Consider the following 25,307-nt stretch of genomic DNA (forward strand, 5'->3'; position numbering starts at 1 on the left):
ATTATATTTATTTTTCCTCTGCTTTTACATTTTGAAAACAATCTATGAATGGGCAATTAAGTCCTTAATCTTAACACATTTTGTAATTAATTTATTCAGTTATGAATTAAAAAAAGAAGTTCTAAGTCAAGTTTTCCCTTTGCATGTGCACACACATTTCTGAAGCAAGGTTTAAAAACCAGACTGGGGCTTGTTTTCTGTGGCCAAAAAAAACAGGTCAGAGGAAAAGTCACTGGAATGGGACTGTGGGAAGATCTTCTCTTCTTCTAAACAGGGTTCAGGTCACCAGGGGATCAGCCCAAAACTGCTCAGCTTCTGATTTTTCCCTCCATAACACAACCTTTGAAATAGCTGGTTCCTGTTGCTGTAACTGGATATGGGGCAGCTTGCTGAGGTTTTTTTTGGTAATTTAGTATAAACTCATGATAATGGGTCAGAATAAAGTAATAACAACATAAACACATTTAAAAAATTAAACATACATAAGGTATAATTATAGAAATAAATTTTTAAAATTAATAATAAAAATAATTAGAAATCTGTTGGCCCCAGATTTTATTACAATGAAAAAAAATTAATACAGTTCCCTTGGTGAAAGTGGCACTTTGCAAACCAAGTATTCCACAGGTCTCAGGCTCTTCCTGCAAGCCCTGATGCTCCCCAGTGTGTCCTGTGAACATTCAGCTGCCAGGGCAGCCCCATTCCCAGCCCCAGGAATTCCCAGGCAGCTGAAGGTTGCCAGGAGCCCCAAAGCTCACCTTGTACTTCTCGTTTGCAAACAACACCGAGGCTCTGTGGAATTTGCATAGGGGGTTCTTGGGGTCGATGTTTATGGCTTTGTTCAACGTGTCCAAAGCCTTCTCAGATTTTTTCAGTGCATGTTGGACCTGTCACAGAAAGGGAGAACAACTTTGAAATGGGAAAATAACAGCTCAGCTGCCAGGCAGGGACAAGCCTTTTTGACTCTGTTTGCTTATGTTCTGATCCTTTAAAAAAACATTGGCCCAATTCTAGACCAAGGTTTAACAGGTTTCCTCACAGGAATTAAAATCCACTTTGTCTCCACCCCAAAACCTTCTCCCCACCCAAGGCCTTGCAGAAATCATTTAACCTCTGACCAGGAGCAAACCCAAAGCCTTTCTCTGTATTTAAGGGAGAAGCAGCCACAGTCCCTGTCAGATCTGACACAGTTCTGGTGCCACAGAGCAGGTAAATGAGAGCCAGCAGGTCACCACCCCTCACTCCCACACAGACTTAACATCCAAGAATTATTTCCCAGCTCTGAGCAGGATTTGCCAGAGAGGCCACTGGTTTTTCAGGACTGCAGGAGCAGAGGGACACACGACTGACTTTTCAAACAGCCCTGTAAATTGAACTGAGGGATGGTGCCTGAGGCCTCCTGAATATGGCCTGTTAATTAAATCCCACTTGGCATAAAGTGGCTCTAGAAGTGGGTTGTCACATCTACACCTGCCTGGAACAAAAAGGCAAAGGGGACACAGAGCCAGGACAGAAATCACTGCAGTTCCAAAAGCTGCAAAAGTGATTTTTCTCCTGCAAAGTACGGGATGAGAAGCCAAGGATAAAGTACAATCACTTACTACTCCGATGTGACACAGCAGGACTGAGCTCTGAGGGTTGATATCAAGTGCTTTCTGGAAATGCATTTCTGCTAAACTGAATTTCTCCTGTTTGTAATAAATCATTCCCAGCCCATACCTGCGAGCACAGAAACAATTCTGTTAAGTAACACTTGTCTTTTAATCCAATTAGTTCTTGGCAGTGAATGTGACGTGGCAGGAATGGTTTCTAGACCTGCCAACCCAGGGTGGGAAGGGATTTCTTGGGGGAAAAGCTGTATCTAAAATTTACTTGGTTTTCTTTATCAATTGGGCAGTTAAAGAATTCCAGGAAGACTGGCTAAACAGCCACAAATTAAAAGGAATACAACAGTTAAAGACTAAGGGACTTACGCTCACAAATCTAACTTTTACTGCTTTATATATTAAAAAGCTTTAAGAAATTAACTGTATCCTAAGGTATGAAGGGGCTGAGTTCCTCACTGAACTGCAAGTGAGGAAAAAATAACTGGATGGACGAGGAATGCTGCACAGGAGAACAGAAGAGCTGGGTAATGCAGCCTAAAAGACCTGGGAAAATCAAAGAACTCCTTCCTTGTGGAAGTAACTGTTTAATAAAGACATGAATCCCACATCTTCTGCAGGAACAGCTTTGCTCTCTTCTGAGAGAGAGGAGTGGGAAGTTGGCTGTGGATTCCCCATCCCTGGAAGTGTCCAAGGACAGGTTGGAGCAATCTGGTCTAGTGGAAGGTGTCCCTGCTCATGGGGATGAGCTTTAAAGTCCCTTCCAACCCAAACCATCCTGGGATTCTATGAAATCCCAGCAGGGGCAGCACCCAGAAGATATTCCTCCTGAAGGGATCTTGTATCCCAGGGAACAGCAGGGGACAAACCCAAACCTACCACGCGTTGTAGTGCCTGGGGTTGACTCTGATTGCATTTCTGAAACAAGCCAGGGCTTTGTCCAGTTCCTCTGTCAGCACAAACTCGTGTCCCAGCAGGGTGTAGGCATAGGCATAGTTTGGATCCACCTGGATGGCTCTCTGGAAGAACTTGATTGCAATGTCATGCTCCCTTTGGAGGCTGAAACAGTTTCCTGCAGCACACCAGGCCTGGGAAAAACGGGACAGGATTGGAATCCTTCCTGCAACTCAGAGTGACTAAACCTGAGCTGAACACATTTTTCCACACTGCTTTACATAATTAGAAATAAATTCCTGCTAGATTAAAAAAATAACAGTAATAAATCAACAGTTCAGTCTCATTCCTGTGAGGCAAAAACAGGCCTAAACACACCTCATAAAATAAATAAACACCCAGGCTGAAACACAGAAATGGAGAATCTGAGGACACTCAACAAGTCTGTGCCAATTAGATCCTTTGATGACTAATGACTAAAGCTTTTGAAGCTGAAAAGGCCAAAAATAAAACATCTTTGATATTTAAGAATAATGAAGGGGCAGATGGCACTTTCACTCTTAAGTGACAAATCTGGAAATCTGCAGGGGAAAAAATTTTAGCAGCAGCCTCCCCTTTCCCTCCTGCACAGGAACCAGCAGAGACTGGGAAGCATCACAGCCTGGGGTCACTCCCTTCCCCAAATTTTCAGCCTCAGTGCCAAACCACATAACTGTTCTCCACTCCTTGGGTTAGAATCTGCATTTCCCTCTCTCCAGCCTATCTCACTACAACCCCCAGCTGCTTCACTGGGCTTGGTTTTTCCACTCTTAGACAAGCTAATGACAATATGAACAGGAATTCTCTCCTCCAATAACAACAACAAAAAAATCCCAATATCCTCTACTCTTTTCTCAGCTCTTAAGAGCACCTTTACAAATATATATATATCTCTGACTTTTACTGTGGCACCAGTTTCACCCCCAATCTGTGGGGCCCAGGTGTTGATTCCTGGATTTTTGTATCTCATGACTTTACATTACCAGACACTCTGCAGTTTAATGGACTTTGGCATAAAAATGTGCAACATCATGTCTGCAAATAAACTCTAGGACAAATATTTTAAATGCCAGTGAATTAACTACAGCAATTCAGAGGTGGTACAGGAAAAAGATATTCCTTATCTCTGCACCCTGGCAGCAGCAGGAGTGACTGATTAACCCATGATCTTCCTGGATGAATGGTGCCAATGCAAATTTAAATAATCATTAACAGAGAAAAGGTTTCAACCTGTTCCCTGTGAGCAGATATTTGGATTTTAAGAAGCCATTTTGGGCATCAGGACTTCAAAAGACAATCCTGCCACCTCCCTCTCCAGTTTTGCCACGTTCAGGTGTATCCCCAGAGGAAAAAACATGATTAGAGCTCAGAGCTCATTGATTTTGCCACGGCCAGTTCCCCTTTTCTCCCTCAAACCCAGAGCATTTTATACCTCCGGTGAGTTTTTATCCATGTCCGTCAAATCCTTGGAAAGAACTGAAAGGGCAACATCTTTCTGCAGATGCCAGAGCGTGGTTGAATAGATCTCCATGCCTTCTACTCTGTAGTTTTCAATCCTCCTGACTTCTGAAAATATTCTTTCAGCCTAAGAACAGAAAATGAACTGAAAACCAAGATTCCACCACCAGAGCAGAGCACAGAGGTCACTGTTAAAGGTTTCATGTCCAGCCTGAGCAGCCTCCCTGCTCTGGAAGTGTTCTACACAGAGCTGCAAGTTCTGGGACTTTCCCTTGCAGAGCAGGAACTGACTGTGTCCCAGGATGTCTGTGCCAGCAGGAATGCAGCCAGTCCTCCCTCCTGCTGACTCCGACTGAATTCCCCTTTCCGTCACAGCGCTCCAACGAGGCAAAAACGGTCCCCACGAAATCAGGGAGAGGAACAGACTTTTATGGGCCAGCTATGATTGTTAAACATCCTAATAGATAGTGACAGGACAAGGGGGAATGGCTTCAAAGTGCCAGAGGGCAGGGTTAGATGGGATTTTGGGAAGGAATCCTTCCCTGTGAGGGTGGGGAGGCCCTGGCACAGGTTGCCCAGAGAAGCTGTGGCTGCCCCTGGATCCCTGGAAGTGTCCAAGGCCAGGTTGCTCCAAAGCAACCTGGGCTTGTGGAAGGTGTCCCTGCCCATGGCAGGAGTGGGACTGGAGGATCTTTATGTCCCTTCCAACCCAAACCAATCCGGGATTTGAGCTGCAGCCTCAGCTTTGCAAATCAACTATTAAGCAGCCCAACAGGCTCCATCTCACAGTTTAAAAACCCCCTCTGAAACCTTCTGGGTCTGTCTCCTGCACACATTCTGCCAAAAAGTGTTTCAAAAATTTGAAAAAATGGGGCACATCAGCTGCCAGGAACAACAGAGCCAAGGAGAGTTAATCTGTGGGGTTACCCTGAACTGCTCACTTCTGTTTTGGAAGCAGTTTGCCACCACCTCAGCTGTGCCAATGTGCTGAGGCTGAAAGGGAAACTGGGTCACTGATGTGATCTGAATGAACTAAAACACAGAGGAGGCTTTTGGTTTAGGGCTTAGATTGTTTCTGATTTCCACCACTGTACAACCAGTTCCATCAGCACAGCTGATGGGGAGAGACAAGCAGGAGACCCCAATAGTTGGGTGCAAGAGCAAATAATATGAAAAGAAACCTTCAGGAAAGCTCAGTGATGAAGCTCTACTGATGCAGATTCAACATCTAAATCCACTCCATCTATAACCTTCATATATCCACACTTATCACAACTGCAAACTTCGTATGGATTTTGTGGGAATTCCGCAGGTTTCAGGCAAAAAACTGCCAAAGGAAAGTGGAAAGAGGAAAACCAACCCCCCAGGTCCTACCTGCATGTACTCTGCCAGCTCAAAGTAGGCTCTCCCAATTTGGCACAGCACCCAGCCCGTGTAGTAGTGGTGGGAGGGCAGGTGGCTCAGGATATTTATCGCTTCCTTGCAGTTGTAGGAACACAAGGCCAAATAACCCTTCCCCATGTCCCGGAGAAGGCTCATCAAACCTTCTGGGAGAAAAACACAGTAAGGAAAGAGTGGCAAAGGAAAGGAAGAACAGCTGAGATTTATTTCCTTGAAGCTGCTCATCCCAAAAGCTCTCTGTTGTGGCTCTGGAATTTGCCTGTGAAAAATCTCTTTCCAAACACAGCCTTAGACACTCCCAACCTGGGCATGACATTCTGAATATCAACCTCTGCTGGGAAGTCAGATGGGAACGAGTTCCTGAGGAACTCTGGAGCTCAGGGCAAGTGGAATTCTGCATTTCCAGCAGCTTTTCAAGCATTTCACTGGCTCTGAGCACAGTTGCCACGTGGTAGCCATGGATACATCTTCCTGCTGCCTGGAAACACTGCTGAGCCAAAAGGGAGGAATTCAGCAGTTTGTCTAAGATTTTTCTCACAGTCTCAATAAAGAACTTGTTTTTAAACAAATGGGAAATATGAAGGGAGAACAGACCACATCAACCCCACTTTGAGGGAAGATGGCTGGGTTATGAGCAACTCCTTTGAGCTTCCAAGGATAATACTTGAATCATTAGTACTTTACAATAATTTATATTATTCTATTAATATTTTGTAATATAATGTTTTGATATAATTATAACAGTATAAGATATTGTACTATTATAATTAATATACTAGATGTAATTTATAAGACTTTATATATCAATAACTAGAAAATACCTTAATAATTAACAAGAACAAGTTTGCAAGATATATCTGCTGACAATTAGCCACTTTTAACACTTCTTCACACGTTGTGAGTTAAGAAGATACTGAATCAAATGAGTTTTTATAATCATACAAAGGTGAGAGCTGCAGGCTAAATGAAACAGGAAACAAAGGAACACTGAAGCAACATTATTTTTTCATTCAACATTAAAAAAATAGATATATTCAATTTTACTATGGTCCAGTAGTGTTCAAACAGACCTGCTGCTGCCTTCTGGAGCGTAAAAGCTTGGATTTGTGGTGCAACAGTGGAAATTTTCCCTTCTGAAATGATGGAAGAGTCCAGTTTGGTGATTTCCAAACTGTCATTTAAGTTTGGTTGAGTTATTCCTCCCTTGTTTGTTTTACTTTTTGTTTTTCTGTTTGGAATCTTAGGTGGAAACTTCATTTTTAATTTTTTGCTATTTTCCTGCAAGTAAGAAGAGTGAGAGTTACATATCAAAGGGTCTTTTAAATTCAGAAAACTAAACCTGAGTGAATTGTGTAAAATTATATATAACACTAAAGAATCACTAAAGAACCTGTTCTTAAGCTGCTAAAATTACTATAAATATTGGAAATTAAGAGCTGGTACAGTGGAATGGGTTAGAAGCCCCAAGTTTCCCAAAGGATGAGGTTTGTTACCTTTGTTGTAGAACTATCACTAGTAAACAGGCGAGAGCTTCTTCGAGGCAGTGAGTTTGGTGGAGCAGCAATTGTGGGGCTCAATACCTGAGGTGTTGTACTGGAAACCAAAAATAAAACAATTACACATTAAAAAAACCACAGTCCTTTGCTCCTTTTTTAAATAATAACAGCTTTTATATTTGTTTTAAACAGAAATGCTCAAGCACTGTAGCACAGATATTCCCATTTCAAGGGATAAACCCCCAAATTTACCTGTTGCATGTCAAGAATAAGAGCAGAGTTTCCTTCCAGCTATTTATTTACTGATGACAATGGTGTAACTGCACAGGAGATTCAACTGTTTCATTTAAATTACCTCACCAAATAACTGGAGTTATTTCACCTCACAAAGAGCCTCACACTTCCTCACCCAAAGAGGAATTCTGCAGGAACACCCCACACAAGTTGGGCAAATAAAGCACCAAATTCCTTCAGAAAACAGAAGCAGAAGGCAATGCCAGGATGACTTGATTTCTTACCTTGTCTGTGGACCAGAGCTCTGTGTTTGTGCAACAAGGACTGGAGTGACTTCCCGACTGTTCCCACTCTGGGAGAAGACAGATTTTGTCCCAGCCTGGCTTATCCTGCTGACAGTCTGCACAACACAGAGTTTCTACAGGTTTGTTATTATGCCACTGAGGAATCTCCATCTCTGCCACACCAAACCCAACCCCTCCTGCCCACCAAAAACTGCCCCAGGAGGAGAAAGGGAATTATTTCAATAAAGGGGAAGAGTTCACCCCTTCCAAGGAGAAACCATCAAGGGTATTTCTCATTCTGTCTGTTAATAACACCACGTTTATCAAACTTTATGCACATCATTTGAAGATATAAAATCTCCATCTGGTGGCAAGAAACTACATGTTAAAAATATTTATGCGAGAATAAAAGGGAATTAAAAGGTGTCATATTTAAAATTTCTTTTCTGCAGAAAATTGTCAAAAAAAAAAACATGGAAAGGAAAAGATTTTTGAGTTATCCTATTACAATTCCATCCAGAAGCCATTTATTATTGACACCTCTCCCCATCCCAAGGAGAAACCATCCAAAAGTATTTCTCATTCTACCTGTTAAAATGTCAGTTTATGATAAACTTTATAAAGTTTATCAGCTTTATGCACATTATTTAAAAGATATAAAATCTCCACCTAGTGGCAAGAAACTGCATGCTAAAATATTTGTGACAGCATAACAGGGAATTAAAAGATGTCATATTTCAAGTTCCTTCTTTGCACAAAGTTGTACAAAAATAAACCATGGAAAGAAAAAGATTTTTGAGTTATCCTCTTACAATCCCACCCATTCCCCTCTGACACTGCACAGCACCTGAGCCTCTTTTAACACACCTGCCCACAGCATAAATCAGAATTTCCCAATTTAATTCTTTACTGCAGACACAGAACTAACCTGCTTCATCAAGAAGGGACCTGAATTGTGCAGCACAGAAAATCAAGGGATAAACACCTACAGCCAAGTTATTACAAGGCAGTTGAGCAACACTGTGCACACACACATTTTGGTGCCTTTTATTTGCCAGCAGGTAACATGAGTTAGCACTAAAACACTGTCTAAACTCTCTGAAGATATAAAATGTGCACTTTGATGCCTCCCCAGGCACAGCTGAGCTGTGGGAACTTGGAGCTGTGACAACTTAACTGTGGACCTGAGACCCAAGGAACGAGGTCAGGTAGAAATTCAGTGTCTGATGGGCTCAGAACAGATTCTTCTCCCCCTGTTTTTTAAAAGAAAAGCTTCAAAAAAAAAAAAATCTCTTTCTGCCCACTCCAGGGACACCAACATTCAGCTGAGTGATGGCTGGTGGGAAGGGATGTTCCTTAAGACCCCAGAAAAGGACAAGTGGGATCAGGGAAGCACCAGCAATGCTGAGTCATGCATTACCCAACCTCTGCTCTGTCCTTCCCAGTTCCTGTTATCAGAGGGCAGTTCAGGCAGCCCCAAGCACACTTGCCCACTCAGATAGGAAGCCTTTGGATCCATCCTGATGTTTCATTCCCTTATGTAAGTGTTTCCTAGGAAACTGCCTGGGTTCAGCCAGGCACGGGCTCCCACAGCTCCCCCGAACCTCGCCCAGCACCGAGAGCAGAACTGACACTGGCCCAGTCATCCCCTGCACTGGGCAAAGCACAGCCCAGAACTGTACTAAAATGTATTAAATACCTGTGTTTTGGCAGTAGCACTGATGCATTTGGGCAGAGGGGATAAGGATGGAGCAGTAAACTTACACCTCGGTGCTGTTGTGTCACACTCAAAGCAACAAAACAGCAGCAAATCCCCCTGGATTCCATCACAACTTTCCAGCCCTCTGAACTGCACTGCACTATTTCCATTTTCAGACTCGTGGAAATTCACCTCCCTGCACATGCACAATCCACTGTTTTCAAATGTGCCATGGAAAACTGCTTGGCCCTGAGCAGCTCCAGGCTGGGAATTGGATCCACGTGGAGCCCTCTCTCCCAGCAGACTGTTTTAGCACAGCTCCCAAATTTCCCTTTCAGAAGGGCACAGCAAGATGGGCACCGAGATTTGTCCAGAGCAAAAAAGTGGAAATTCAAATTCGACTTTTCAAGGGATTCAACAGTGTTATTTGCACTGGGTTTTTACTTCAAAGAGTTGCCCCCCTATAAAACACCAACACCCCTCCATGCAACTTCTAGATTTGCTAAAATCACAGGGAAAGATCCTCAGGTTTTAAAAAGGAACAAATAGTTCTTCAACAGTCACCAGCATTCCACCTCTCATTTATCACTATGGCAACTACAGCACTTTCTTCCTGAGTGAAAAAAAGACAATTTTTAGTTTCCTCTACACAAGACTTTGCTGAGTGAAACTGCACCATTCTCTCAGTTCCCCACAGACCACCAGCAGGACTTTTATTACTCTGGTCTGTAAACCAGAACTCAAGAACTGCTTGCAAGAAAACAGGAGCTTCAGCTCCTTCTGAAAATACACTAATTAAACAAAACTTAAAACTGTAAGTCTTCATGCTCCACCCTGTACATTGAAAAGTTTGAATCTTTTGTTGTTTAGAAGCATCAATATTTATACAATTCTCTGTGACACGAGGTGACAGAAAACATAGCAACTTCCTCAGGTTACTCCAGCAACACCAGCAGGGCAGCCTGGACACGTCTGTGCATTTTGGGTGGGGAAAAAACTCAGCTCACGTGGTTTTTTATCTGTATTATGGACTGTTCTTTAGAGTGCACTGCAATGTCAAGCTCCTGGAGCAGCGACTCTACTCCAGAATGCAAAATACCTTCTTTGAAGGTGCTCCGGTGGATGGCACATCGATTACAGAGGAGGAGTTGGTGTAGTTCTGTAAATAGGTTCCATCTCCAGGGCTTGGGGTTTCTAGTGGCAAAATTCCAAAGCTGAGAACAAAACAGAGAGGAAGGGTCAGTGTCAGAGCAGGAGAGCTGGGGTTAAACAGATCACAAAACCTCCTGAGCTGGGAAGGACCCACAGGGATCATTGATCCAACCCCTGGCCCTGCACAGACACCCCAGTAATCCCACCCTGCCCCTGAGGGCATTGTCCAAACCCTCCTGCAGCTCTGGCAGCCTTGGGGCTGTGCCCACTGCCCTGGGGAGCCTGGGCAGTGCCAACCACCCTCTGGGGGAAGAACCTTTCCCTGAGATCCAACCTGACCCTGCCCTGGCACAGATGATCAACTTGTATTTCAGAACTACTTCACTGATTTATGTTAACCCTCTATATCTTAAAACCCTCATTTATAAAAGACACTTTCATAGAAAATATTCTTGTTCCTGAAATCAAAGAACACAGAACTTTGCCTGCCTGCAAAACACCCAAGACAGACCATCCATGGCTTGTACCTTAACGCTGCCTAAATAAGATATATGGGACACAACATGCTCTTTACAAGACACCTATTCTTCAAGAAAAGCTCTTCAGGGTAGCCTTTCATAATATATTTACTCCAGAGCAGAACTATATTCCTTTAGAGATTTTTCCAGTGTGAACATGGCAATAAAGCAATATCCTGAATCAACAATTCCTCTCCAAACCACCAACTGTTTGTTTAAAAACCAGAAGAGCCCAATGCTAGGACCAAGAGCAGTTATTGAAGTTGTTTAGGTTTCAGTTCTGCAGCATTATGTACAATATTCCATCAACATGTGTGTTTGAGTGTGCAGCAGCTTCCCTGTTCCAAATCCCAAATTCCCAACAGCTGGTGTCCATCCCAAGGACTCACCTTGGAGTTAGTGGGCTCAAAGCTGCAGGTCCCCCCAGTAAACTCCGTCCAGTTTTTGGTTTATTTTGAGCCTGTTTAGACAATATGGCAGTTCCTGAGCCCAGAGGGACAGAATCTGACGAAATCACAGCTGAGTCAATGTAAGACACGGGAGAATCCGAGTTCAAGGAGGAATATTTTGAATTGGAGGATTCTAAGTTGATTCTGTTCAACTCCTGAAGAATGGAAGGCAGCTGTTAAATACTCACAGTGTGGTTTCATTAACACTTCTCAGTTAAGCTGGAAAAACTGCTTTAAGTGATTTCAGCAAGTGATTTTACAACCACTTCAGCAACACTCACAATTGTGTCCTGGGGAGTTTCCATGAGGACACTCTCGGGCTGCCTGTGGGATATGTTGTGATTAGACACCAACGTTGTGCAAGTGTTGGGCAGACAGCTGCTGAAGTTCTGTAAAGATGTTAATTTAAATGTTTGGTCAGGGTCTGGCTTTTCACCTGTAAGAGTGGAAGGAGATTTAAACAGTTATTCTTGAGTCTACACTCTAAATATTCAGTCTGAAACAGGGACAGGGACAAAGTATTTTAACACATTTCACAGAATCATGGAATGGTTTGTGTTGGATAGGACCTTAAAGATCATCCAGTTCCAACCCCCTGCCATGGGCAGGGACACCTTCCTAGACCAGGTTGCTCTGGGCCCCCTGACACTAAATCTGAAGTGTTCTTCCACTACAAACCCCTTGACAATCAATTTATAAATAGGCTCATTTTTTCAAGCTATTCTCAGAAACACAGTTTCTAAGGGTCTGTAGGTTGGAGAACACATGGTATTGTTAAACCCAAAAATGTATAAACAGTGAAAATGGAAGAAAACAATACAAAAGTCCTAAACACTGGTAAAGAGTTTTAAATTCATTGCTGCTCACAAAACCTCTCCAAAGAATTCTGCTGCCGTTTCCCTGACGAGTTGTGGACAAGGAGCAGAACAATCCTTGTCAGGGGTGATGGCAGAAGGGAAAGGCTGACAGAACACAGAGAAAACATCCTCAGGAGTAAAACAGGGCTGCAGACTCACCTATTTCACATAGTGATTCAAAAGGGGACCAGAGGAAAGGATTTAAACTAAGGCTCTTTTGGTAACATTCTGATCCTTTGGCAAGCCGGTCTGTCTTGCTGCAAAAAAGAATGGAACAGTTCATGGGGGAAACTTAAGAACAGCACTTTTGTTCAAGAGAGCTTTCCAGAAGAGGAGTTGAAAAACAAAAAAACATGTTGAGAGGCACAGCAACATTCCTCATTTTTCAAGCCACAGAGAAATATTGAGTTCCTTTGAAGTTATTTGACATATTTAGACACAGTTGTCAAAAAAAAAAAAAAAAAGTTACATAAGCACTAGAATAGCTTGAGAATTTTCATTTTAGGAAAATGCTGTTCTTTGCAACAGCTTGTTTCTTTTTTGCAAACAGCAACCTGATTGCCAGCCTTGCAGCCATTTTAAATATCTATGGATAATATTTTTGCATCTAAATTAGGGGCTGAACTGAACATTTAAGGATTTGGCTACAAAGAAATAGTTCTGAATATAATTGAGAACAGATATACTAGAGAAGAATCCAAGCACCCCACTACTCCTATTCAATCACTCCCATTTACTGAAACCTTTCTTGGGTCTGGGCAAAAGCAAAATGCTTAAAGTTGTCAAATTATTCTGCCTGGCATCCTCAGCACTTTGATTTGAAGGTCAGAGCTACACATGTGCAAAACAGACACAGAAAAATCTAAATGGCAACACTGAAAAACAGGCCCTGAGAGTCTTTCTTAGGGAAGAACACAGAGCAAATCCAAAGGTAAAATCCCCAAAACAGCAGACTGTTTTGGGATTGCATTTTAACCACCTGGGAAAGAGGAATTTGTGTTTTCAGTCAGAAGTTTTGGGTGAAAACCAAACCATTCTTGCATTCCCAAATTAGGTGGATTCCACAAACTGCTCTATCATGCTCCAAAACAGTGTAACCCAGAGACAGGTGTGTCCTGGGGTGACTAAAGGTATGTTTGACTAAAATTGGGCTTGGCCAAGTGAAAACTCCCCCAAGTTTTATTGGGCAAAATGAAAAAGCAACTTTACCAGTAGACATGTCCCAGTAAGGAGAGTGTAAAGCATGCAGAGTCACCAAACTCCATAACAATGTCATCATGGCTTTTCTGTTTATTCAACACTCCACCAGACAAGATCTGCTCTCCTTCTGCAAGCCTTTTTAAAAAACAAGAGGTTTAAAGGGGTTACAAGGCTCACAGTACTGGCAGTCCAGTGTTTTCACCCTGCTGCAAACAAAAACAGAAATCCACTGTCAGTGTTCACAGGTTTCAAACAACAAACCAAAAGTTCCTGCAAATGAATGTTAAATAATTGCTGGGTTCCTCTACAACAGGGAGGTTCAGGACTCTGAAGCCGAACAGCTCTACTGGGAGGGAAGAAAAACAAACCAAACCCCAAATCCCACCCCACTCCAAAACCAGAGACACAAAACACAACAGGACTTTCCAAAAGTGATTGATCTTGGGATGGAGGACAAGAAAGTCTTTCAGACACTCGATTTTTGAAGGTGCTTTACGTACTAGCAAGCTAAGACAAGGTTTAATTTGGCTTGGTTTCTTAGAGAAATACAGTCTGTAAGGCCCCACATGCTCAGCTAAGATCCAATTTTGGGATGTGGCAGGTATTTTGGGGTTTAATGCCCTGCTTTCTTGCAAGAAGGGCTCAAAAGGAGAACAAAGCTCAGTTTGCACCTACTCCACGTGCAGCCAGTGGTGCCACTCACATGGAATGGGCCACTCAGTCTCAGGTTTGAAAATGGCTTTATACAACTTCTGGGCATCTTCTGGCATCTGAGACCAACACCTGCACGAGCAAATCACCTCTTCTTGCCTCCACTTGAAATTTTACTTGTAGGAAGGTGCTTCTACCAGCACTGACCACTCCCAGGCAGAGCTGTGTAAATGAGCTCATAGAACTACCAGCAGTGACAGTTAAACGTAACAAATCCTGAGGAATATGTTTAAGAAATCTTACAGGAGCTGAGGTACTATGTGCACACAGCAGATTTTGTAAGAGCAAGGGAGAGAACAATCAGCTTTGAATGTATTCCACCGGGCCCTTTTGAAGCAGAACATTAACGTGATTTCCCTCTCAATGGAAGGTGCAAAGAAATCTGTACCCTGACAGCTCCAGGAGTGGCAAAGGAAGCACAACAAGTCAAGACATCCTGGCTACTCCAAAGATGTCAAAGGACTTGCCCACTAAAGAGAGTAGCAAAGACTGAGGAGCTTTCCCTGCACACTCTGGAGAGGGCTGTGTTTGGCTACATGTCATGAGGAGGATCACAAATCCTGCAGAATAATCACATCATAGCATGTGAAACTCCAAACACCCCCTGACCAATTCTAAGGAAATCAAACATTTTTTTTTGACATTGAAAGAGGGACACTCAAAAAAACCAAACCAAAAAGAAAAAAAAACAAACCAAAACACAAGCTGCTTTGTAGAGAGACATTTAAGCTTCTGTAAAGAACCCCCACTGCATTTTAAGCAGTTTGGACAAAGTTTTTGCCTTTCTTGATGCCTCACCCTTTCAAATCTGCACCTCAGACAGACAGTTGCCTGCATTTGAGCTGAAAAAAAATCTGTGTAGACATGAGATACCCTTATGAACAAACTCTGAGGGCATCAGAGCCTGAAGCTCAAGCCATTTCAGTTAAAAAAAAAAATCTTGCAGTTAGACCACACAAAACCTGCAGGACACCTTGACAGTGTGATTCTGTAAAGATTAATTCTGATGTTGAATACAGGATTCTTGGATGTGGATTCCAGGCTGGTTTGTTGTGTTTTTTAAAAACAGAGCCCTGTCTGCCACCTCTTCCCTCCCCCCCATTAGCAGTAAGTGCATAAGAGGAACAAGCTCAGTGTTTGAGGGAAGTGGCCGATCCTTAATGGAAACACACTGGAAACACTTCAGGAAATAGGCAAAATATCAGAGAAACACAAACCCAAAGCAAACACGTGATGAGTCATCTCTGCAATCAATGTTTTCTCCCTCTACACAGCTTGACAACTCCTGTCTAAGTTATTCAACACCTTTTAGAGGCTTCTGCAATATAAGTTAATGCTTGTTAGGTCCATATCTGAAAGCAAAATGAATTCAACTGAGAGCTGAAGGCCCAACGAATTTCTAGTTCATGCAACACCACAGCTTTCAGAGAGAAACCCAAGCTAAAAAAACAAATGCATTTGTAAACCCTGGACAGAACATAAAGGATTTACTTACTTGCTGAGGTCCACACAACATTTTGCAAGCAGGTATTTGCACTGGGGGGTGGTACAGCTGTGTCCCTTTAGGAGCCTGTAAGCTTTATAGGCCTTTCCTGAGCGGTAGTAACACGTGGCCAGTAAAAACAGTGCTTCTTCTGAGTGTACTGAAGAGTAAAACACATTTTAAAAAAATCATCAGTTAGCTGTTCATCGTGTTACTGCAAAGAATTTAGAGGCAGGGAGTAAAAGCCAGCTGGGATAGGATGGAAAAAAATGGGTATATCAGAGAAATTCATTGCTAAACCAAGTGCATTTCTTTATGCATTGGCATTTCCCAAACTTCCATGTCATTGGATAGTCAGAACAACCCCTAATATCTACTGCTGTAAGAGAACTTTGATCCTTCTGGCTACCCAACCTAAAGAAGTGATTAGCCAGCTTGCTGTAAAAACAACAGCAAGCCAAGCAAAGCAGCCATTCCAGAGCTGCTTTAACAACCTTTTGGCCACCCCAAGACCTGGCTCAAAGTATCACCACACCTCCCACTGACACTTTGCACTGGTTTGAGCAGTGCACAAACACTGGCACAACCGTGGCTGTCAGGAAGAACAACAACTCTCAGAAGGAAGATCTATTCCAGCCCAAGTAGCCAGTTTTAAGCCCAATTTCAAGTAGTCTTTCCGTGTCTGCAATTTTGCTTCTGTTCCTGTTCTGAAGCCCTCGATGCTTTACCTTCACATCACTCAGTGGAGCACATCTGATGATTTTAATGAGTAAACTCAGTCACCTCTTCCCCAACACTGAGTCTTGTCCTTTTTGCTGCCTACCCTCACTATTTGATTGGGAACGTGGCTTAGCCATCACCATTCAGATGCTTTATTTATTTTATGTTGGTAATTAGTGATAGGGACAAGTTCTCCTACAACCTGGATGGGGCACTGAGCAACCTGGGCTAGTTGGAAGTGTCCCTGCCCAGGGCAGGGGGTGGAAATGGAAGGTCTTTAAGGTCCCTTCCAACCCAGACCATTCTGTGATTCTATAAATCCTCTTCCCAAGCTGAGGATGTTTTACTCAAAGAGCTTGACTTGCCATCCAGTTTTCAGATTGAGGCCAGACTGCCCAATTTCACTTGTGATTACAGCACAAAGGACAGAACTAACCCCTGGGATCCTTCCTGTAAACTCCCAGATTCTGTACAGCCATGGTGGCTTAGCCCATTCTTTGGACTTCCCCAAATGTTCCACTCAAACCACCCTCACACGATGATATATTTTTAAATTAAAGGCTGTCCATGCACACAAGCAACTGCAAACTCTAAACAATTAAGAAACCCACATTACTTTATACTTTTCAGAACACACTATCCTGCAAATGGAATTCAGCAGTAAAAGACACAATTTTGATGTTTGTCCATCTACCTACAGGGACCTCTTCAGAAAAATCAATATGAGCACTGTACAGAAACCTCTTTGGGAAATCTGCCCAAATCCTTTGCTACACTGAAAACTGACTCTTTGAAGTCATCACCTAGACAGTGACAATGGAAACAGAGGATGTCCAAACAGAGGGCATTCTATTGGCCTTATGCTAAAAACACCAGAAGATCTTTTTGAAAATTCAAGTTAAATCAATTTTGATCCACTACTTTAACAGGCTCAGAGCTCTGGGAAACAACCAAGCCACAGATGTCCCCACAAGGACAGTAATTGCAGGTAGACTTAAAAGAAGTTCTTCTCAGGGTGAAATCACTGCTGCCAACGTGGAGCCAGAGTATTCAAGTTCTGTAGCTTCTACTCTGCAGAGTAACTACTTATTTTAACCAGGAGCCAGATGTTTTGTTGGCAGTTAATTGCTTGCACCAAGTGACAGCCTTCATGCTGCTTTCCCTCAGCACTGCTGGTCACTGAAAAAAAGCTGTTTGAAGTTCTCCTGCAGGGAATTATTCTGTAAAGATGTGTCAGTATTAAGGCAGATATTTTTCCTTTTGGCTGCTGCAAAAAGGGGATTCTCTTCATTCCTACATCCTTGCAAATTCCCTTCAACCTACCATTCCTGTCACCCCTAAAACACTATTTCCCTTCAGGCACAACTGGATTATCGAGTTCCATAATATTCTACACAACACTTCTCATTTGAGCACTAGATCAAACACCCAGGACTTCATTTGTAACCTTGACATGAATAAAAAGAGGGGTTTTTTTAAGAAAAAAATTAGATTTGTGCTTGCATTGTAAAGAAGTGCATTGAGAGCATGGCAGGCAGGGAAACAAAACATTTCATTACAAAACAGAGCATGAAATAGCTTATACAGCTTAATTAACATTATAAGCTCAGGTTGTTTAGCATGAGAAATTATATTTAATTATATGGGTTTGGAGTTTCTTCCTAATAGTGATTAGGGGACAATACCTTTCAAAGCAGAGAAGAAAAGCTGGCCACCAATATCAAAGAGAAAGAAGTACAGAAGATCAAAAAGCTTATCTGGGGTCATGGAAGAAAGGTTAAAGGAAGAAAATGGGCTAAAACACAACAAAAAACGTGTTTGAAAGTCCCAGGAAAACGTGGAGATGTGTTACTGCTGCCTGCCCAGTACCCAAGACACCCCAGACCCGAGAGCACCACAATGAAGTAACAATTAACAGGAATTCAACTGCAGGCAGCTGTCCCATATGTTCTGATTCTCACTGTCTCAGTCTCTCTCACCATCACAAGATTCTCTTTCAGCCAACACACCAACCAACGTATCTGAACACCATTATTAGCAAAGGCAGCTTTCAATGTCAAGCCAATTTGCAGAATTCGTGTGCTGCACCTTATCCTCAAGTGCCCTTGGAAGACATGCAATGCTTAAGGTTATTAAAAAAAGCAACACTCTCCCACTTGATACCAGAAAACAGATCACTGTAAACATTGTACTTAAACACACAACTCCAAGTCTAATTTTTTTAAGGAGGTTTTACTATAAAATGACATTGCTGACATTTCCTGATTTGAATTTCTAACCTAATTCTGAGGTATTCTTCTGCTTTCCCTAAGCAGAAGGTGAAACTTCATTATCAGAACAGGAAGAAAAACCAAAGCTGGAGCAGAGGCTAAAAAATCCTAAATTTAAAATTGAAAAAAAAAAACCAAAACATCAACTTGATATTTGCAAAATACCTACCTTCTGCATACAACCTCTCTGCCAGGAACACGGCATCGCGGTACGCGTAGTGGTTAAGTGCTTGCCAGATAGCAGCCTGCAAGGCAAGGGAATAACCTGGATTTAGAGGGAGATTTAAAAATGCAAAATTCATTAGCTCTTACTGGCAAAAGGCAAAGTTCAATTTGGTTTTATGGAATTGTAAAAAAAAAAAGGGGGGGGAAGGATAAACGCGCCGGTCAAGTTGTAGCTGTTTTGACTTAAGAAAAACCCACCAAAATTAGCACTGAAGTCATGAACCAACCCAAGAATGTTGTTCACTAGTTACCAGACACAATCTTCCAAAAACCTCAGAAACAGTGAGTTTTAGCCTGGTGCAAAACTCGGCAGGAATTACTGCAAACTACACCAAACAACACATCAGGTAAACGTAGAAGCAAACCCACCTCCCCAACTGGTCACCAGAGCATATCCCATTAAACCATCTCCTCCTGAGATGCCAAATCAAAACCCAACAGGACTAGAAACTTCTCAGTGTCCAAGATGGTCATTGTAAGACTTGTGTTGGTTGAGAATGTTATATATAAAGGATTTTCCCTGCAGAGGCAGCCCTGTTCCCTGATGAACGTGATCCACTGCTTTTCGTGTGGGGTTTTATTTGGGTCTGGGCTCATCAGCCACCTCTTCACTGCCACTAATTAGGCTTGTGAAGCAGCACCCAAGAATGAGTGCAATGTAAATTAAAAGGACAAATTGATACATACAGCCATATAGAACAAAATCTACTCCTGAATTCAGCTCATGGACCCACACTTAGTCAAATCCAGCTCCCTCCTTACGGGTGCTCTTTTCTTTTTCATGAACACCAAGCCTGAGTCTGTGACAGCCAACATTTGTGCAGACTGGAAAGATGGCACCACTCCAGTGAAATCCAAACACACACACAGGTGTACAAACTGTGCACCACTAAAGCAGGGTCACAATAACTTGCATTTCTGTCACCATCAGCTGAACTACAAAAGCTGTCCAGCCAAAGGCCAGGGCTGGCGTGAGAGGGTTTCACACAAACCACTCAGCCAACTTCCTTCAGATCAGGTTAAAAGTCATCTGTTATCCATAGAAATGGGATGAGATGGGAAAAATGATGTCTTTTAAGATCTCTTTAGCCTTTCCTCCCCATCTACAAGGGTGGTGTGCAGGCTGGTGCTCTGAGGGTTGGGATCAGGACAGCAGTTCCTTCCCATCTGATGTCTTTGCTCCAGTTCTGAAGCTGATTCCCACCAGCAGCAAAGAGCCATTTTGCAGCAGTTTTGCCATTAACGATCCCAAACAAGATCTGAACTCAAGGCACAGTGGTCTAGGATTTCTCTAATATTCACCAGCAACCAAAGACAAGCAGAATCAGCTTCTGATACCCATCAAACACTCCAAAACTAGAAGAGATCTCCCAGAATGAAAGCAACACCAGCCTGAGATGCAATTCCCGGTGGGAAAGGCAAGCGCCAGTTTCATCTAAAAAAAAAAATATCCAAACATCACAGAGTTACATGTACCATATGCTCCCTCTTCCAACACAAACTTGACAAACACAGGGTGTGAAAGCTGCGAATTCTCTTCGCAGGATGCCCACACAGCCGTCATGAACAGCACACACCAGAGTTCCCAAGGACTACACACAAACATTATACACAAAATCTCCACAGAGACACTGTTTTCTCCTATCAGTAGGTCCCAAGAATACACTTAAATAGCCAACTGCTGCTTTTAAGCTCGTGTGAAAGGATTTTAAAGCGCTTAAAAGTGAATTCTTAGTTTGATTGTTATAATACAAACTCCTTATTATGTCTCTCTGGTTGTATTCCACACTTAGATAAGTGCAGCCTCAGAGCCTGCCTGAACTGATTATTCCCTGTTACCTTGAAGCACTCCCAGGCTTCCAAGCAGACAGAGCAGTACAAAAACTGAGGCAGAAGGTCAGGGCTGAAATCTTTCAGGCCATACCCAAGTGAGAGCAGCCCAAGGTCTTTGTGTTTTGCTCCCAGAAGCTCCTTTACCAAGTCACAAGTGACATTCAGATGAATCCAGCCAAGTTGTGTCATCTCCAGGTTAAAAATCCTGCCTTTGCAAGGCTCGTCGAGCTTACAAAACAAAGGTGTGGGGGTGGGAGTGGTGAAATCAGGGTCATTTGACTTCTCAAACAAGAGCAAGCTGCCAGGAACAATCCTGCCAAAGGCTAAGAGGGGACACAAGGGATTTGGGGCCATGTCACAGCCACATTGTGAGAGTTACACTACACACCAGCTCAAATAACAATCGTTGCTGAGCAGAGTCCCAGTGAAAGCACAAGTGGCTGGTAGAACAGTATCCCTGTTACATAGCAACTGTCACTTTGCAGCCCAAAAGGTGCCTCGTGCCCTGAACTGATCAATGCTGAAGCCTGGATCCTCACATATCCTCTCCTAAAAGAGCAGGAGGAGGGAAAGGAAGGCAGCAGGGAATCAGCCATACTTATGCAGTGATGATTTTCCACGAGAACAGATGCCCAAACAAGAAGATTTCTTGTGCACCTTTTCGGACAGGAACATTGATCTCTTTATAGCACAGTAATTTAGTTTGTTCTAGCAGAGGCACAGTGCATCTACATGGCATTAGTGGTACCCAACAATTGCTAAACCACAACAGGAGAGTGTTCTCAGCCCTGTTCTCAGAGCTCTGTCATGGACAGGAGAGAAGCTGGAAGCGTTTCCAAGTTTTATTCGAGCGTGCTCGCAGACCAGATGAACCTCCAGGTCCTAAACACTCATTTTAAAAATAATTATTTTGCAAATGCAAAGTGAACAGGGAATTCCAAAGCTACCATACCAGCCCCAGCCCTGCAGTGAAGCATTCTCAGAGAGGAGAGCAAGAAAATAAAATCACATTCAGACAGGTCCATCTTCTATCCACAAAATCCCGTCCATTTTCCAAGTGTCACTTCATTTCTGAGCCAAAGAGCTCTTAAGGAGACGTTCTCTTCTGACAGTTATATAGCCTTGGAAACGAGTTTCAAAGCTTTTTAGCCTGTATTGCCATGCTAAGCAGATTCTACCATGATTTAAGACGTCTCCAGGGTGGGCAGAGGGGAGGAGAGCTCTGGCTGAGCTGTGCTGCCTTCCCCAGTTCCCAAACTCTGCCCCCTGAACACACAGACCTCGGTGCTGCACGTTCCCAGCCAAGTTCAAGCACCATTCAAGTGAGTCACAGCAGATGATCACCTTGAACAGCTAAATTCCAAGCAAAGTGCTCATTTTGTTTCCAAGCTGGTTTTTTTCAGAAGTATTTGGAAGGCATCCAGCCTGTTCCTCAGCACACACGGGATACAAAGTTTTATGTTGGAGCGGAAGGGTTTTAAATCGACCACATCAGAGCTGTAAACTCTGGTGTTTTGTTCAACTTAAAAGAATAAAAAAAAGTTAGTAAAAATCTAACCAGCGACCAGGATGCCTTTTGGGACGTTGATTTCATGGAATTGCAGCCCAGGATTTATAAAGCTACATCCAAACATAGATTCTGTTCTTTATCTATCGTGCTGCGATAGATAAATAACATCACAGCTGTAAGGAGGGCATTTTTTCCTGGAATGCTGAGCCCTGCAGACATCTGAAAGGCTGGGAGAGAACTGACAGACAGGAAAAATCTCTGCAATGACAAAAATGAGAACTAGTGTTTAAAAAATTAGAAAAACAGAACTAAGTACACGGACTTCAGCTAAACGGGGAACTCAGAAACACAACGGGCTTCACCCAGTCACAAATAATTCCTAAACTTACCAGTGCTGCCGTAAGCAAGGAACAGCAGCAAAGCTGACAGCAGCAAAACCAGTGCTAAAGGAATGATGTGGCATTTGAAAGCAGAATCTAAGTAGATATATTTAATTTAAAAAATACATTCAACATAGCAAGGCCTCATCAAAAAATCCAAGGTGGTAAGAGGTTAAGAATGGAGAATGGCATTAGAGAGGTCTTTTCCTGAAGACCTTTTCCTGCTGAAACGTGAAAAGCAGACCCCAGTTTTCTGTCAGGGAGCTCTCAGAATAGCACATATTTTCCACTTGGTCAGTCTAATTAGCACAGCACCGGAAACATTCAGTATTGTTTCCTGTCATTCACTCTGCACTGCATTCCTGCTTCCTCTCCCACTGTAATCCCGTGTTTTCCTAGAGTACCCAGCTGGTGCAAAACACCCAGCCCAGCTCCAAGGGTAACACCAGTGCTGTGGGATGACCAGGGCAGGAGAGGGACCAGGTGGCCAAAAGCTTTTCCAGTGCTGCACTGACCCTTGGCCTCAGAGGGGACGAGCAGAGTGTGGTGGCATCGAGGGCACAAAGCCCATGTCTGCAGGAGCACCCTCACTGCCACCACCTTGCACGGGCAGGGTCAAGCCAGAACGGTGGTTTTCCACAGGAGAAGACTTTCTTCCCCTTCTACCTTTTCATTAGAAGGAGAAGAGCCAAGAGCAAGAATTCTCACAGTGTTCGTTACAGAACACAACCGTGTTCTGCCAGGACTCCTGTGCCAGGAACCTCTTGCTGTAACTAGAAAAGAAAAACCCCGAGACAGCCTGTTAAAAAGCTAAAAATAATAATAAAATAAAGAACGGGAACATGAATAAGATGACTGATTAATGAAGATCACGAAGAGTTAGAGAACGGGCATAAAGCAACTGCGGAAAGAAAAAGCAACTCTCAAATGTGTGAATCACGTCTTTTGGATGGGAAGAGCAGGAAGCCCATCAGGGGCAAATGCAGCGAGACCGAGACGTGGTAGAAAACCGGAATTTACATTATTTTCTCTCCCAGGTCTCCCATCAACCCGAAGGGAGGGAGGAACGTCCTTCACTCGCACACGCAGGAGCCGAGCACGCCGTGAGCATTTAAAAACGACACGGCAGCAAACGCAGCAAGGTGAGCGAGGTATCAACAGGTCTCCCGGGGGATCTGCGGCGGAGGGGGGGGACCTTTCCCGGGAGCCAAACCGGCCGCGAAGCCGCGGGGGGACCGAGGGGGGACCCGGGGGCGGGGGCGGCCGGTCCCGGGGCCGCGGGGATGGGGCCGGGAGGCTGGAAGGGGAAGCCCGGCGGGAGGGAGGGCGGAGGAGCCGGAGGTCCTGCGGGCCCACGGCCGAGGAGCCCCCCGGGAGCGGCCCCGGCCCCGGCGCGGGCGGGGCGGCCTCACCCGGGCCGGGCCGGGCCTTGGGGCCTGAGCCGCCCGGGGGTCGGTACCTGGACGGGTTCCTGCAGCACCGTCATCCTGCTCTCCCCGGCCTCCGCCTCCTGGTCGCCGAGCCCGAGCGGGGGCGGTCCCGGTCGCGGCCCCGGTGCCGGCCCAGCTCAGAGCGAGTCCCGGCGGGGCCCGGCCCGGCCGCGGCTCATTTGAACCCGCACCGACCGTTACCGGAGCGAGCGAGGCCGGCGGGCGCCGAGTCCGCCCGAACCGGCGGCGGAAACACCCGAACGGCCTGCCGGAAATACCCGAAGGCGGGGGCGGAAAGAGCCGAGCGCCGACGGAAAACAGCTGGGAGAGCCGCGCTCGGCAGCGCTGCCGTGGCGGAGATGGCCGAGCCGGGCCGGAGATGGCCGAGTCTGGACGAAGATGGCCGACGCAGGGCGAAGCCGCCCGAGCCGCGGCGGAGATGGCCGAGTGGCAACGGAAATGGCCGAGCGTGAGGGGGCCGGTGGAGCTCCGGAAGGGCCTGGGGCTCGTCCCTCAGGGCCCCTTTGTGCCCACGGGATGTAGAAATTTGGACTTTGTGCCACAAAGCGGGCTCTGGGGTTCCCCGGGTCTGTGGGGAGACCCCGCGTCCCTCGCAGTGCTGGTCCCAGGGCTCCCTCCTGCCGTCGCTGGCGTGTCCAGAGGCAGCCCGGCCCTGTCCCAGTTCCCACGGCTGGGGCCAGCACTGCCCAGGTCCTGTTCTGACGGGTCCTGAGGGAGGTTCAGCCACGATATCACGGAATCATTCAGGAAAAGACCTCTGAGATCATCGAGCCCACCCTTGCCCGATGCCCACCTTGTCCCCCAGCCCAGAGCACTGAGTGACACAGCCACTCCTTCCTTGGACACCTCCAGGGATGAGGACTCCAAACGTCCCTGGGCAGCCCCTTCCAGTGCCTGACAGCCCTTTTCAGGAAGAAATTCCTCCTGATGTCCAACCTGACCCTCCCCTGGCACAGCTGGAGGCCGTTCCCTCTCCTCCTGTCCCTTGTTCCCTGGGAGCAGAGCCCGACCCCCCCCGGCTCCCCCCTCCTGTCAGGGGGTTGCAGAGCCAGAAGGTCCCCCCTGAGCCTCCTTTTCTCCAGGCTGAGCCCCCCCAGCTCCCTCAGCTGTTCCAGCCCCTTCCCCAGCTCCGTTCCCTTCCCTGGACACGCTCCAGCCCCTCATATCCAGAAGTAAAACACACAGATTGGGGTATGGGGACAAAGGGGTTGATTTGCCAATTACAGTTTGGTTTGAAGGTGCCATGTCTCCTGGCACACAGAGCTTTCCCAAAAGAATGGGATAAAGATGCACAGCTAAGCCTCAAGTTATTAAAAATACCGACCTACCAAAAGCCACCTGCAAGTAGCAGAGGCCTTCCTTCTCCAAATCCTTCTGTGGGCTTCCTGAAACACACTCAGCCACAACACCACCCTTACACACACCTACACACGGACTCT

At 44.8% G+C, this 25,307-nt stretch overlaps 1 protein-coding gene across 6 annotated transcripts in view; it reads right to left on the reverse strand.

Annotated features, from left to right (window-relative positions):
• CDC27 (cell division cycle 27) overlaps positions 1 to 24,073 on the reverse strand; it is a 30,198-nt gene extending 6,125 nt beyond the window's left edge. Inside the window, exons 1-16 of one of the 6 annotated variants that reach the window (XM_064636183.1) lie at positions 23,877 to 24,073; positions 18,639 to 18,714; positions 15,492 to 15,639; positions 13,295 to 13,420; positions 12,245 to 12,342; positions 11,510 to 11,664; positions 11,169 to 11,383; positions 10,209 to 10,323; positions 7,411 to 7,526; positions 6,890 to 6,989; positions 6,467 to 6,674; positions 5,370 to 5,539; positions 3,970 to 4,122; positions 2,484 to 2,692; positions 1,602 to 1,719; positions 759 to 887 (exon numbers count right to left, since the gene is read on the reverse strand). In XM_064636183.1, the coding sequence (XP_064492253.1) occupies positions 759 to 887; positions 1,602 to 1,719; positions 2,484 to 2,692; positions 3,970 to 4,122; positions 5,370 to 5,539; positions 6,467 to 6,674; positions 6,890 to 6,989; positions 7,411 to 7,526; positions 10,209 to 10,323; positions 11,169 to 11,383; positions 11,510 to 11,664; positions 12,245 to 12,342; positions 13,295 to 13,420; positions 15,492 to 15,639; positions 18,639 to 18,714; positions 23,877 to 23,903 (2,163 nt within the window). In that variant the 5' untranslated portion in view covers positions 23,904 to 24,073. Of the gene's footprint in view, positions 1 to 758; positions 888 to 1,601; positions 1,720 to 2,483; positions 2,693 to 3,969; positions 4,123 to 5,369; positions 5,543 to 6,466; positions 6,675 to 6,889; positions 6,990 to 7,410; positions 7,545 to 10,208; positions 10,324 to 11,168; positions 11,384 to 11,509; positions 11,665 to 12,244; positions 12,343 to 13,294; positions 13,421 to 15,491; positions 15,640 to 18,638; positions 18,715 to 23,876 lie in introns of all 6 variants that reach the window. The other 5 variants (XM_064636181.1, XM_064636180.1, XM_064636182.1 and 2 more) reach the window with 5 other exon arrangements.
• Between the last annotated feature and the right edge of the window lie 1,234 nt (positions 24,074 to 25,307).

The sequence above is a fragment of the Pseudopipra pipra genome, chromosome 26, assembly GCF_036250125.1.
Source record: "Pseudopipra pipra isolate bDixPip1 chromosome 26, bDixPip1.hap1, whole genome shotgun sequence".
Classification (NCBI taxonomy): domain Eukaryota; kingdom Metazoa; phylum Chordata; class Aves; order Passeriformes; family Pipridae; genus Pseudopipra; species Pseudopipra pipra.